Consider the following 15,602-nt stretch of genomic DNA (forward strand, 5'->3'; position numbering starts at 1 on the left):
GTTCCCTCTCTCAACACCCAGCCCTCCTCTATCCACAGTGTTCCCTCTCTCAACACCCAGCCCTCCTCTATCCAGTGTTCCCTCTATCAACACCCAGCCCTCCTCTATCCACAGTGTTCCCTCTCTAAACACCCAGCCCTCCTCTATCCACAGTGTTCCCTCTCTAAACACCCAGCCCTCCTCTATCCACAGTGTTCCCTCTCTAAACACCCAGCCCTGCTCTATCCACAGTGTTCCCCTCTCTACACCCAGCCCTCCTCTATCCAGTGTTCCCTCTCTAAACACCCATCCCTCCTCTATCCACAGTGTTCCCTCTCTCAACACCCAGCCCTCCTCTATCCACAGTGTTCCCTCTCTCAACACCCAGCCCTCCTCTATCCACAGTGTTCCCTCTCTAAACACCCAGCCCTCCTCTATCCACAGTGTTACCTCTCTCAACACCCAGCCCTCCTCTATCCACAGTGTTCCCTCTCTAAACACCCAGCCCTCCTCTATCCACAGTGTTCCCTCTCTAAACACCCAGCCCTCCGCTATCCACAGTGTTCCCTCTCTAAACACCCAGCCCTGCTTTAGCCACAGTGTTCCCTCTCTCAACACCCAGCCCTGCTTTATCCACAGTGTTCCCTCTCTAAACACCCAGCCCTGCTCTATCCACAGTGTTCCCTCTCTAAACACCCAGCCCTCCTCTATCCACAGTGTTCCCTCTCTAAACACCCAGCCCTCCTCTATCCAGTGTTCCCTCTCTAAACACCCAGCCCTGCTTTATCCACAGTGTTCCCTCTCTAAACACCCAGCCCTCCTCTATCCAGTGTTCCCTCTCTAAACACCCAGCCCTCCTCTATCCACAGTGTTCCCTCTCTAAACACCCAGCCCTCCTCTATCCACAGTGTTCCCTCTCTAAACACCCAGCCCTGCTCTATCCACAGTGTTCCCTCTCTAAACACCCAGCCCTCCTCTATCCACAGTGTTCCCTCTCTAAACACCCAGCCCTCCTCTATCCACAGTGTTCCCTCTCTCAACACCCAGCCCTCCTCTATCCACAGTGTTCCCTCTCTCAACACCCAACCCTCCTCTATCCACAGTGTTCCCTCTCTCAACACCCAGCCCTCCTCTATCCACAGTGTTCCCTCTCTAAACACCCAGCCCTCCTCTATCCACAGTGTTCCCTCTCTAAACACCCAGCCCTGCTCTATCCACAGTGTTCCCTCTTTCAACACCCAGCCCTCCTCTATCCACAGTGTTCCCTCTCTAAACACCCAGCCCTGCTCTATCCACAGTGTTCCCTCTCTCAACACCCAGCCCTCCTCTATCCACAGTGTTCCCTCTCTCAACACCCAGCCCTCCTCTATCCACAGTGTTCCCTCTCTCAACACCCAGCCCTCCTCTATCCACAGTGTTCCCTCTCTCAACACCCAGCCCTCCTCTATCCACAGTGTTCCCTCTCTAAACACCCAGCCCTCCTCTATCCACAGTGTTCCCTCTCTAAACACCCAGCCCTCCGCTATCCACAGTGTTCCCTCTCTAAACACCCAGCCCTGCTTTAGCCACAGTGTTCCCTCTCTAAACACCCAGCCCTGCTTTATCCACAGTGTTCCCTCTCTAAACACCCAGCCCTGCTCTATCCACAGTGTTCCCTCTCTAAACACCCAGCCCTCCTCTATCCACAGTGTTCCCTCTCTAAACACCCAGCCCTCCTCTATCCAGTGTTCCCTCTCTAAACACCCAGCCCTGCTTTATCCACAGTGTTCCCTCTCTAAACACCCAGCCCTCCTCTATCCAGTGTTCCCTCTCTAAACACCCAGCCCTCCTCTATCCACAGTGTTCCCCCTCTAAACACCCAGCCCTCCTCTATCCACAGTGTTCCCTCTCTAAACACCCAGCCCTGCTCTATCCAGTGTTCCCTCTCTAAACACCCAGCCCTCCTCTATCCACAGTGTTCCCTCTCTAAACACCCAGCCCTCCTCTATCCACAGTGTTCCCTCTCTCAACACCCAGCCCTCCTCTATCCACAGTGTTCCCTCTCTCAACACCCAACCCTCCTCTATCCACAGTGTTCCCTCTCTCAACACCCAGCCCTCCTCTATCCACAGTGTTCCCTCTCTAAACACCCAGCCCTCCTCTATCCACAGTGTTCCCTCTCTAAACACCCAGCCCTGCTCTATCCACAGTGTTCCCTCTTTCAACACCCAGCCCTCCTCTATCCACAGTGTTCCCTCTCTAAACACCCAGCCCTGCTCTATCCACAGTGTTCCCTCTCTCAACACCCAGCCCTCCTCTATCCACAGTGTTCCCTCTCTCAACACCCAGCCCTCCTCTATCCACAGTGTTCCCTCTCCCTCCTCTAAAAGGCAACATTTCTCAATAATATTCTCCTTTGTAGTAATAATCACATCAAGCAGTCAGTCCACTTCTCCAAAGTGAAGTTGATATAATGAAGTGTGTGATGTTGCTGTGGCTTCAGAGGAAACCTTTGTCTTACTTTGTGTTGTCTTCTGCCTTCTGTTCAGTGACAAACCCTCTGTCTCTAACTGTCTGTGAAGAACGAAAAGAGAGAGAGAGAAGTAAATCCTATTCACAGACAGGCCTGTGTGTGTGTGTGTGTGTGTGTGTGAGAGTGTGTCTCCATAGTAACAGCAGATATTGGAGGGTGGTTTAAGAGGCCTCTGAAGACTCACCTCCTCATCTAACACCTCTATGCTCAGACACGATCCAGGTGAGGATTCTGGCTCAGCGCTGCCCCCGCAGGATGACACAGCAAACAGCGAGGCACAGTACCGCCTCAACTCCACATCCTCAGCTAAAGAGAACAACCAAACATACACACTGTTACTGAGAGAGAGGGGGGAGAGGGACAGCGAGAGAGGGGCAGAAGGAGAGAGATAGATAGTGAGGGGGGATAGGGAGAGAGACAGCCCTCCTCTCCTGTCCTGTCCTTACTAGACAGCCCTCCTGTCCTCTCCTGTCCTTACTAGACACCCCTCCTGTCCTCTCCTGTCCTGTCCTTACTAGACAGCTCTCCTCTCCTCTCCTGTCCTTACTAGACAGCCCTCCTCTCCTGTCCTGTCCTTACTAGACAGCTCTCCTCTCCTCTCCTGTCCTGTCCTTACTAGACAGCCCTCCCCTCCTCTCCTGTCCTTACTAGACAGCTCTCCTCTCCTCTCCTCTCCTGTCCTTACTAGACAGCCCTCCTCTCCTCTCCTGTCCTTACTAGACAGCTCTCCTCTCCTGTCCTGTCCTTACTAGACAGCCCTCCTCTCCTCTCCTGTCCTGTCCTTACTAGACAGCCCTCCTCTCCTCTCCTGTCCTTACTAGACAGCCCTCCTCTCCTCTCCTCTCCTTACTAGACAGCCCTCCTCTCCTCTCCTCTCCTTACTAGACAGCTCTCCTCTCCTCTCCTCTCCTGTCCTTACTAGACAGCCCTCCCCTCCTCTCCTCTCCTTACTAGACAGCCCTCCTCTCCTCTCCTCTCCTTACTAGACACCCCTCCTCTCCTCTCCTTACTAGACACCCCTCCTCTCCTGTCCTGTCCTTACTAGACACCCCTCCTCTCCTCTCCTGTCCTTACTAGACAGCCCTCCCCTCCTCTCCTGTCCTTACTAGACAGCCCTCCTCTCCTCTCCTGTCCTTACTAGACACCCCTCCTCTCCTGTCCTGTCCTTACTAGACAGCCCTCCTCTCCTCTCCTGTCCTTACTAGACAGCTCTCCTCTCCTCTCCTGTCCTTACTAGACAGCCCTCCTCTCCTCTCCTGTCCTTACTAGACACCCCTCCTCTCCTGTCCTGTCCTTACTAGACAGCCCTCCTCTCCTCTCCTGTCCTTACTAGACAGCCCTCCTCTCCTGTCCTTACTAGACAGCCCTCCTCTCCTCTCCTGTCCTTACTAGACACCCCTCCTCTCCTGTCCTTACTAGACAGCTCTCCTCTCCTCTCCTCTCCTGTCCTTACTAGACAGCTCTCCTCTCCTCTCCTGTCCTTACTAGACAGCTCTCCTCTCCTCTCCTCTCCTGTCCTGTCCTTACTAGACAGCCCTCCTCTCCTCTCCTGTCCTTACTAGACAGCCCTCCTCTCCTCTCCTGTCCTGTCCTTACTAGACAGCCCTCCTCTCCTCTCCTGTCCTTACTAGACAGCCCTCCTCTCCTCTCCTGTCCTTACTAGACAGCCCTCCTCTCCTCTCCTCTCCTCTCCTTACTAGACAGCCCTCCCCTCCTCTCCTCTCCTTACTAGACAGCCCTCCTCTCCTCTCCTCTCCTTACTAGACACCCCTCCTCTCCTCTCCTTACTAGACACCCCTCCTCTCCTGTCCTGTCCTTACTAGACACCCCTCCTCTCCTCTCCTCTCCTTACTAGACAGCCCTCCTCTCCTCTCCTGTCCTTACTAGACAGCCCTCCTCTCCTCTCCTGTCCTTACTAGACACCCCTCCTCTCCTGTCCTGTCCTTACTAGACAGCCCTCCTCTCCTCTCCTGTCCTTACTAGACAGCCCTCCTCTCCTCTCCTGTCCTTACTAGACAGCTCTCCTCTCCTCTCCTCTCCTCTCCTGTCCTTACTAGACAGCTCTCCTCTCCTCTCCTGTCCTTACTAGACAGCTCTCCTCTCCTCTCCTGTCCTGTCCTTACTAGACAGCCCTCCTCTCCTCTCCTGTCCTGTCCTGTCCTTACTAGACAGCCCTCCTCTCCTCTCCTGTCCTTACTAGACAGCTCTCCTCTCCTCTCCTGTCCTTACTAGACAGCTCTCCTCTCCTCTCCTGTCCTGTCCTTACTAGACAGCCCTCCTCTCCTCTCCTCTCCTTACTAGACAGCCCTCCTCTCCTCTCCTGTCCTTACTAGACAGCTCTCCTCTCCTGTCCTGTCCTTACTAGACACCCCTCCTCTCCTGTCCTGTCCTTACTAGACAGCCCTCCTCTCCTCTCCTGTCCTTACTAGACAGCCCTCCTGTCCTCTCCTGTCCTTACTAGACAGCCCTCCTCTCCTCTCCTGTCCTGTCCTTACTAGACAGCCCTCCTCTCCTCTCCTGTCCTTACTAGACAGCCCTCCTCTCCTCTCCTCTCCTTACTAGACAGCCCTCCTCTCCTCTCCTCTCCTTACTAGACAGCTCTCCTCTCCTCTCCTCTCCTGTCCTTACTAGACAGCCCTCCCCTCCTCTCCTCTCCTTACTAGACAGCCCTCCTCTCCTCTCCTCTCCTTACTAGACACCCCTCCTCTCCTCTCCTTACTAGACACCCCTCCTCTCCTGTCCTGTCCTTACTAGACACCCCTCCTCTCCTCTCCTGTCCTTACTAGACAGCCCTCCCCTCCTCTCCTGTCCTTACTAGACAGCCCTCCTCTCCTCTCCTGTCCTTACTAGACACCCCTCCTCTCCTGTCCTGTCCTTACTAGACAGCCCTCCTCTCCTCTCCTGTCCTTACTAGACAGCTCTCCTCTCCTCTCCTGTCCTTACTAGACAGCCCTCCTCTCCTCTCCTGTCCTTACTAGACACCCCTCCTCTCCTGTCCTGTCCTTACTAGACACCCCTCCTCTCCTCTCCTGTCCTTACTAGACACCCCTCCTCTCCTGTCCTGTCCTTACTAGACAGCCCTCCTCTCCTCTCCTGTCCTTACTAGACAGCCCTCCTCTCCTGTCCTTACTAGACAGCCCTCCTCTCCTCTCCTGTCCTTACTAGACACCCCTCCTCTCCTGTCCTTACTAGACAGCTCTCCTCTCCTCTCCTCTCCTGTCCTTACTAGACAGCTCTCCTCTCCTCTCCTGTCCTTACTAGACAGCTCTCCTCTCCTCTCCTCTCCTGTCCTGTCCTTACTAGACAGCCCTCCTCTCCTCTCCTGTCCTTACTAGACAGCCCCTCCTCTCCTCTCCTGTCCTGTCCTTACTAGACAGCCCTCCTCTCCTCTCCTGTCCTGTCCTTACTAGACAGCCCTCCTCTCCTCTCCTGTCCTTACTAGACAGCCCTCCTCTCCTCTCCTCTCCTCTCCTTACTAGACAGCCCTCCCCTCCTCTCCTCTCCTTACTAGACAGCCCTCCTCTCCTCTCCTCTCCTTACTAGACACCCCTCCTCTCCTCTCCTTACTAGACACCCCTCCTCTCCTGTCCTGTCCTTACTAGACACCCCTCCTCTCCTCTCCTGTCCTTACTAGACAGCCCTCCTCTCCTCTCCTGTCCTTACTAGACAGCCCTCCTCTCCTCTCCTGTCCTTACTAGACAGCCCTCCTCTCCTGTCCTGTCCTTACTAGACAGCCCTCCTCTCCTCTCCTGTCCTTACTAGACAGCCCTCCTCTCCTCTCCTGTCCTTACTAGACAGCTCTCCTCTCCTCTCCTCTCCTCTCCTGTCCTTACTAGACAGCTCTCCTCTCCTCTCCTGTCCTTACTAGACAGCTCTCCTCTCCTCTCCTGTCCTGTCCTTACTAGACAGCCCTCCTCTCCTCTCCTGTCCTGTCCTGTCCTTACTAGACAGCCCTCCTCTCCTCTCCTGTCCTTACTAGACAGCTCTCCTCTCCTCTCCTGTCCTTACTAGACAGCTCTCCTCTCCTCTCCTGTCCTGTCCTTACTAGACAGCCCTCCTCTCCTCTCCTCTCCTTACTAGACAGCCCTCCTCTCCTCTCCTGTCCTTACTAGACAGCTCTCCTCTCCTGTCCTGTCCTTACTAGACACCCCTCCTCTCCTGTCCTGTCCTTACTAGACAGCTCTCCTCTCCTGTCCTGTCCTTACTAGACAGCCCTCCTCTCCTCTCCTGTCCTTACTAGACAGCCCTCCTCTCCTCTCCTGTCCTTACTAGACAGCCCTCCTCTCCTCTCCTCTCCTCTCCTTACTAGACAGCCCTCCTCTCCTCTCCTGTCCTTACTAGACAGCCCTCCTGTCCTCTCCTGTCCTTACTAGACAGCTCTCCTCTCCTCTCCTGTCCTGTCCTGTCCTTACTAGACAGCCCTCCTGTCCTGTCCTTACTAGACAGCCCTCCTCTCCTGTGCTCTACAGAATACATATGGCCTACTGTACTACTGGTCCATGCATCCTTTCACTAATTAGCAGAATGGGTACCAAAGCACATCTTTACATATCAAACACTGATCTTAGTCTGATAATGAGTTAGTTCACAGTTCAGTTTTTAAGATAACCGATGGGTACGAACATGATGCCCAACATCACATTCCTTATTCATGACTTCACACAGCACTCATTTTAGAGATGAAAGACAAGGAACTTCATGGATATATAAGCTGTCTGGGAAACTGGACTGTCCTAAGAGACAGGTCGAGGGGACGAGCTGTCTGGGAAACTGGACTGTCCTAAGAGACAGGTCGAGGGGACGAGCTGTCTGGGAAACTGGACTGTCCTAAGAGACAGGTCGAGGGGACGAGCTGTCTGGGAAACTGGACTGTCCTAAGAGACAGGTCGAGGGGACGAGCTGTCTGGGAAACTGGACTGTCCTAAGAGACAGGTCGAGGGGACGAGCTGTCTGGGAAACTGGACTGTCCTATATATATAGAGTCTGACTGATGTTCTGTTTATTGGGGGGAAGCTGCAGGACCAGATAACCCCAGACAAGCCTTCCCCTGACATCTGTAAGGTGGGCAGATACCCAGCAGGTCTGAACCCCCCCCCCCCCCTCCTGCACCCCCTGCCCAGTTAGAGTGCACCCTGTCAGGCATCAGCCGGCCCTAACGGCCACCTGCCCACACAATCACAGCGAGTGATTACCCGTCACGCCGGCACGGACGGGAAGCCAGAGAAACAGTTGACCCACAAGGAAGGAGGTGATTCTTTAAACTTGTTTGGAGTGTGTGTGTCTGTCTTTGTGTCTGTCTTTGTGTCTGTCTGTCTTTGTGTCTGTCTGTCTGTCTGTCTGTCTGTCTGTCTGTCTGTCTGTGTGTCTGTGTGTGTGTGTGTGTGTGTGTGTGTGTGTGTGTGTGTGTGTGTGTGTGTGTGTGTGTGTAACCCACCTGTCAGAGTGTGTGTTGGGGAGCTCTGTGCTGAGGCCAGGGAGGACAGTGGTTGATAGGCTTCCATCGGCTTCCTGACAAAAAGACAGCAGACCCCCGACCAAAACAGATTAGATAGATCTCCCTCCTTCCACTACCATCATCCCCTGTACCTCTCTCTCCCTCCCCCTCCGTGACCCCGCCCAAAACAGATTAGATACATCTCCCTCCTTCCACTACCATCATCCCCTGTACCTCTCTCTCCCTCCCCTCCGTGACCCCGTCCAAAACAGATTAGATACATCTCCCTCCTTCCACTACCATCATCCCCTGTACCTCTCTCTCCCTCCCCCTCCGTGACCCCGCCCAAAACAGATTAGATACATCTCCCTCCTTCCACTACCATCATCCCCTGTACCTCTCTCTCCCTCCCCCTCCGTGACCCCGCCCAAAACAGATTAGATACATCTCCCTCCTTCCACTACCATCATCCCCTGTACCTCTCTCTCCCTCCCCCTCCGTGACCCCGCCCAAAACAGATTAGATAGATCTCCCTCCTTCCACTACCATCATCCCCTGTACCTCTCTCTCCCTCTCCCTCCGTGACCCCGCCCAAAACAGATTAGATACATCTCCCTCCTTCCACTACCATCATCCCCTGTACCTCTCTCTCCCTCCCCCTCCGTGACCCCGCCCAAAACAGATTAGATACATCTCCCTCCTTCCACTACCATCATCCCCTGTACCTCTCTCTCCCTCCCCCTCCGTGACCCCCGCCCAAAACAGATTAGATAGATCTCCCTCCTTCCACTACCATCATCCCCTGTACCTCTCTCTCCCTCCCCCTCCGTGACCCCGCCCAAAACAGATTAGATACATCTCCCTCCTTCCACTACCATCATCCCCTGTACCTCTCTCTCCCTCCCCTCCGTGACCCCGCCCAAAACAGATTAGATACATCTCCCTCCTTCCACTACCATCATCCCCTGTACCTCTCTCTCCCTCCCCCTCCGTGACCCCGTCCAAAACAGATTAGATACATCTCCCTCCTTCCACTACCATCATCCCCTGTACCTCTCTCTCCCTCCCCCTCCGTGACCCCGCCCAAAACAGATTAGATACATCTCCCTCCTTCCACTACCATCATCCCTGTACCTCTCTCTCCCTCCCCTCCGTGACCCCGCCCAAAACAGATTAGATACATCTCCCTCCTTCCACTACCATCATCCCCTGTACCTCTCTCTCCCTCCCCCTCCGTGACCCCGCCCAAAACAGATTAGATACATCTCCCTCCTTCCACTACCATCATCCCCTGTACCTCTCTCTCCCTCCCCTCCGTGACCCCATCCAAAACAGATTAGATACATCTCCCTCCTTCCACTACCATCATCCCCTGTACCTCTCTCTCCCTCCCCCTCCGTGACCCCGTCCAAAACAGATTAGATAGATCTCCCTCCTTCCACTACCATCATCCCCTGTACCTCTCTCTCCCTCCCCCTCCGTGACCCCGCCCAGAAGCGACAGATAGATGGATGGGTAGATGGATGGGTAGATGGATGGGTAGATGGATGGGTAGAGCTCTCTCCATGTCAAAGAGACAGTTGGATGCGATGGAGAGATTTTCAAACAGACACATCGATCAGACAGACAGACAGACAGACAGACAGACAGACAGACAGACAGACAGACAGACAGACAGACAGACAGACAGACAGACAGACAGACAGACAGACTCAGCTCCCTCATTATATTCCCTGTACCCTCCTCTCCTCATCTCTCCCTCATTATATTCCCTGTACCCTCCTCTCCTCATCTCTCCCTCATTATATCCCTGTACCCTCCTCTCCTCATCTCTCCCTCATTATATTCCCTGTACCCTCCTCTCCTCATCTCTCCCTCATTATATTCCCTGTACCCTCCTCTAAACATCTCTCCCTCATTATACTCCCTGTAACCTCCTCTCCTCATCTCTCCCTCATTATATTCCCTGTACCCTCCTCTCCTCATCTCTCCCTCATTATATTCCCTGTACCCTCCTCTCCTCATCTCTCCCTCATTATATTCCCTGTACCCGCTCCTCTCTCCTCTCCTCTCCAGACCTGCTGTGCCATGCTCTCTCATTGTCTGTCCGTGTAGAGGATTAGACATTGCTATCAAAGCTCAAACCCCCTACACCCTGTACTGCTACACCCCCTAGCTCTGCCTACACCCTCTACTACTACACCCCCTAGCTCTGCCTCCCCCTCTACTACTACACCCCCTAGCTCTGCCTCCCCCTACACCCTCTACTACTACACCCCCTAGCTCTGCCTCCCCCCTCTACTACTACACCCCTAGCTCTGCCTCCCCCCTCTACTACTACACCCCCTAGCTCTGCCTCCCCCTCCTCCCCTCTACTACTACACCCCTAGCTCTGCCTCCCCCCTCCTCCCCCTATACTACTACACCCCCTAGCTCTGCCTCCCCCACTCCCCCTCTACTACTACACCCCTTAGCGTAGCCTCCCCTACTCCCCCTCTACTACTACACCCCTAGCTCTGCCTCCCCCCTCTACTACTACACCCCTAGCTCTGCCTCCCCCTCTACTACTACACCCCCTAGCTCTGCCTCCCCCTCTACTACTACACCCCCCTAGCTCTGCCTCCCCCTCCTCCCCCTCTACTACTACACCCCCTAGCTCTGCCTCCCCCTCTACTACTACACCCCCTAGCTCTGCCTCCCCCCTCTACTACTACACCCCTAGCTCTGCCTCCCCCTCCTCCCCTCTACTACTACACCACCTAGCTCTGCCTCCCCCCTCTACTGCTAAACCCCCTTGCTCAGCCTCCCCTCTACTGCTACACCCCCTAGCTCTGCCTCCCCTCTACTACTACACCCCTAGCTCTGCCTCCCCCTCTACTACTACACCCCCTAGCTCTGCCTCCCCCTCCCCCTCTACTACTACACCCACTAGCTCTGCCTCCCCCTGTACTACTACACCCCCTAGCTCTGCCTCCCCTCCCCCCCTCTACTACTACACCCCCTAGCTCAGCCTCCCCCTCTACTACTAAACCCCCTAGCTCTGCCTCCCCCTCTACTACTACACCCCCTAGCTCAGCCTCCCCCTCTACTACTACACCCCCTAGCTCTGCCTCCCCTCCCCCTCTCTACTACTACACCCCCTAGCTCTGCCTCCCCCTCCTCCCCTCTACTACTACACCCCCTAGCTCAGCCTCCCCCTCTACTACTACACCCCCTAGCTCTGCCTCCCCCTCTACTACTACAACCCCTAGCTATGCCTCCCCCCTCCTCCCCCTCTACTACTACAACCCCTAGCTCTGCCTCCCCCTCTACTACTACAACCCCTAGCTCTGCCTCCCCCTCTACTACTACACCCCATAGCTCTGCCTCCCCCTCTACTTCTACACCCCATAGCTCTGCCTCCCCCTCTACTACTACACCCCTAGCTCTGCCTCCCCTCTACTACTACACCCCCTAGCTCTGCCTCCCGCCTCTACTACTACACCCCCATAGCTCTGCCTCCCCCTCTACTACTACACCCCATAGCTCTGCCTCCCCCCTCTACTTCTACACCCCATAGCTCTGCCTCCCCCCTCTACTACTACACCCCCTAGCTCTGCCTCCCCCTCTACTACTACAACCCCCTAGCTCTGCCTCCCCCTCCTCCCCCTCTACTACTACAACCCCTAGCTCTGCCTCCCCCTCCTCCCCCTCTACTACTACACCCCCTAGCTCTGCCTCCCCTTCTACTACTACACCCCCTAGCTCTGCCTCCCCCTCCTCCCCCTCTACTACTACACCCCCTAGCTCTGCCTCCCCCTCCTCCCCTCTACTACTACACCCCATAGCTCTGCCTCCCCCCCTCTACTGCTACACCCCCTAGCTCAGCTTCCCCCTCTACTACTACAGCCCCTAGCTCTGCCTCCCCCTCTACTACTACAACCCCTAGCTCTGCCTCCCCCTCCTCCCCCTCTACTACTACAACCCCCTAGCTCTGCCTCCCCCTCTACTACTACAACCCCTAGCTCTGCCTCCCCCTCCTCCCCCTCTACTACTACAACCCCTAGCTCTGCCTCCCCCTCTACTACTACACCCCCTAGCTCTGCCTCCCCCTCTACTACTACACCCCCTAGCTCTGCCTCCCCCCTCTACTACTACACCCCCTAGCTCTGCCTCCCCTTCCTCTACTACTACACCCCCTAGCTCTGCCTCCCCCTCCTCCCCCTCTACTACTACACCCCCCTAGCTCTGCCTCCCCCTCCTCCCCCTCTACTACTACAACCCCTAGCTCTGCCTCCTCCCCCTCTACTACTACACCCCCTAGCTCTGCCTCCCCCTCCTCCCCCTCTACTACTACAACCCCTAGCTCTGCCTCCTCCCCTCTACTACTACACCCCCTAGCTCTGCCTCCCCCTCCTCCCCCTACTACTACACCCCCTAGCTCTGCCTCCCCCTCCTTCCCCTCTACTACTACACCCCCTAGCTCTGCCTCCCCCTCCTCCCCTCTACTACTACACCCCCTAGCTCTGCCTCCCCCTCCTCCCCCTACTACTACACCCCTTAGCTCTGCCTCCCCCCTCTACTACTACACCCCCTAGCTCTGCCTCCCCCTCCTTCCCCTCTACTACTACACCCCCTAGCTCTGCCTCCCCCCTCCTCCCCCCTCTACTACTACACCCCCTAGCTCTGCCTCCCCCCTCTACTACTACACCCCCTAGCTCTGCCTCCCCCTCTTCCTCACGCCCTTCATCCCCCATAATGCTACAGCGGGCCCAACGCAGGCAGCAGAGATTGCCTCTGAAGAGAAAGGAGCAGAGGACTTATGGCTAGTCCACTCCAGAAAGAACTCAGCTGAAATCAGTGCTGGTCAAAAGGTGTTCAATGTAATAGCTTTACAATCCTGCCCCTCCACGTGAGGAGACCTTAGAAGCATGGCAACCATAGAATTTCATTAGAACCATGGCAACCATAGAACTTCATAATCCTCTCAGCCAGCCAGCAGCATTGGCCTCCACAGACACATCAAATGGCAGCAGCTCTCCTCCCAGCCACAAATGGAGCATGGCCATCATCAACTTTGATAGACAGCCAAGATGGGGGGGAGGGTGTGTATGTGTATGTGTGTGTGTGTGTGTGATTGTGTGTGAGAGAGAGTGTGTGTGTGGTGTGTGAGAGAGAGAGAGTGAGAGAGAGAGAGAGAGTGTGTGAGTGTGAGAGAGAGAGAGAGAGAGAGAGAGAGAGAGAGAGTGTGAGAGTGTGTGTGTGTGTGTGTGTGTGTGAGACCTGCTACTCTTTTTCAGCGTGAGGTTGTTGGCTCCAGAGGTTTGCCAGTTTTTCTGCTTCATGCGTATTAAACATGAACCATACTGGGAGATGGTAATGAGAACAGAACAGTTAACGCTCTCTGCCTGGGTCCTGTTGGAGCATGCTGTATGTGAGTGGGTGTGTCTGCACATGTGCCTGTGTTTCTCCAACTGTTCCTCAGAGTACTGTATTATGTGTGTGTGTGTGTGATCATAAAGTTAGTGCTGAAGCTGATGAGATCAGGCTGAAGCTGATGAGATCCACTGTGCTGTGCTGAGATGAGATCCACTGTGCTGAGATCCACTGTGCTGAGATCCACTGTGTTGAGATGAGATCCACTGTGCTGTGCTGAGATCCACTGTGCTGAGATGAGATCCACTGTGCTGAGATGAGATCCACTGTGCTGAGATGAGATCCACTGTGTTGAGATGAGATCCACTGTGCTGAGAAGAGATCCACTGTGCTGAGATGAAATCCACTGTGCTGAGATGAGGTCCACTGTGCTGAGATGAAATCCACTGTGCTGAGATGAGGTCCACTATGCTGAGATCCACTGTGCTGAGATGAGATCCACTGTGCTGAGATGAGATCCACTGTGCTGAGATGAGATCCACTGTGATGAGATGAGATGAGATCCACTGTGTTGAGATGAGATCCACTGTGTTGAGATGAGATCCACTGTGCTGAGATGAGATCCACTGTGCTGAGATGAGATCCACTGTGCTGAGATCCACTGTGTTGTGATGAGATCCACTGTGCAGAGATGAAATCCACTGTGCTGAGATGAAATCCACTGTGCTGAGATGAGATCCACTGTGCTGAGATGAGATCCACTGTGCTGAGATGAGATCCACTGTGCTGAGATCCACTGTGCTGAGATCCACTGTGCTGAGATCCACTGTGCTGAGATGAGATCCACTGTGCTGAGATGAGATCCACTGTGCTGAGATGAGATCCACTGTGCTGAGATGAGATCCACTGTGTTGAGATGAGATCCACTGTTGAGATGAGATCCACTGTTGAGATGAGATCCACTGTGTTGAGATGAGATCCACTGTGTTGAGATGAGATCCACTGTGTTGAGATGAGATCCACTGTGTTGAGATGAGATGAGATCCACTGTGTTGAGATGAGATGAGATCCACTGTGTTGAGATGAGATCCACTGTGCTGAGATGAGATCCACTGTGCTGAGCTGAAATCCACTGTGTTGAGATGAGGTCCACTATGCTGAGATCCACTGTGTTGAGATGAGATCCACTGTGCTGAGCTGAAATCCACTGTGTTGAGATGAGGTCCACTATGCTGAGATCCACTGTGTTGAGATGAGATCCACTGTGTTGAGATGAGATCCACTGTGCTGAGATGAGATCCACTGTGCTGAGATGAGATCCACTGTGCTGAGATGAAATCCACTGTGTTGAGATGAGGTCCACTATGCTGAGATCCACTGTGTTGAGATGAGATCCACTGTGCTGAGATGAGATCCACTGTGCTGAGATGAGATCCACTGTGTTGAGATGAGATCCACTGTGTTGAGATGAGATCCACTGTGTTGAGATGAGATCCACTGTGCTGAGATGAGATCCACTGTGCTGAGATGAGATCCAGTGTACTGAGATGAGGTCCACTGTGTTGAGATGAGGTCCACTGTGCTGAGATGAGATCCACTGTGCTGAGATGAGATCCACTGTGCTGAGATCCACTGTGCTGAGATCCACTGTGCTGAGATCCACTGTGCTGAGATCCACTGTGCTGAGATGAGATCCACTGTGCTGAGATGAGATCCACTGTGCTGAGATGAGATCCACTGTGCTGAGATGAGATCCACTGTGTTGAGATGAGATCCACTGTTGAGATGAGATCCACTGTTGAGATGAGATCCACTGTGTTGAGATGAGATCCACTGTGTTGAGATGAGATCCACTGTGTTGAGATGAGATCCACTGTGTTGAGATGAGATGAGATCCACTGTGTTGAGATGAGATGAGATCCACTGTGTTGAGATGAGATCCACTGTGTTGAGATGAGATCCACTGTGCTGAGATGAGATCCACTGTGCTGAGCTGAAATCCACTGTGTTGAGATGAGGTCCACTATGCTGAGATCCACTGTGTTGAGATGAGATCCACTGTGTTGAGATGAGATCCACTGTGCTGAGATGAGATCCACTGTGCTGAGATGAGATCCACTGTGCTGAGATGAAATCCACTGTGTTGAGATGAGGTCCACTATGCTGAGATCCACTGTGTTGAGATGAGATCCACTGTGCTGAGATGAGATCCACTGTGCTGAGATGAGATCCACTGTGCTGAGATGAGATCCACTGTGTTGAGATGAGATCCACTGTGTTGAGATGAGATCCACTGTGCTGAGATGAGATCCACTGTGCTGA

At 54.1% G+C, this 15,602-nt stretch overlaps 1 protein-coding gene across 1 annotated transcript in view; it reads right to left on the reverse strand.

Moving 5' to 3' along the window:
* Positions 1 to 15,602, reverse strand: part of LOC106609378 (zinc finger B-box domain-containing protein 1) — a 73,989-nt gene that overhangs the window by 7,817 nt on the left and 50,570 nt on the right. The window contains exons 11-13 of the mRNA XM_045724819.1: positions 7,926 to 7,999; positions 2,676 to 2,797; positions 2,480 to 2,532 (exon numbers count right to left, since the gene is read on the reverse strand). Of these exons, the coding sequence (XP_045580775.1) occupies positions 2,480 to 2,532; positions 2,676 to 2,797; positions 7,926 to 7,999 (249 nt within the window). The remainder of the gene's footprint in view (positions 1 to 2,479; positions 2,533 to 2,675; positions 2,798 to 7,925; positions 8,000 to 15,602) is intronic.

The sequence above is a fragment of the Salmo salar genome, chromosome ssa09 (genome assembly GCF_905237065.1).
Source record: "Salmo salar chromosome ssa09, Ssal_v3.1, whole genome shotgun sequence".
NCBI classification, from domain to species: domain Eukaryota; kingdom Metazoa; phylum Chordata; class Actinopteri; order Salmoniformes; family Salmonidae; genus Salmo; species Salmo salar.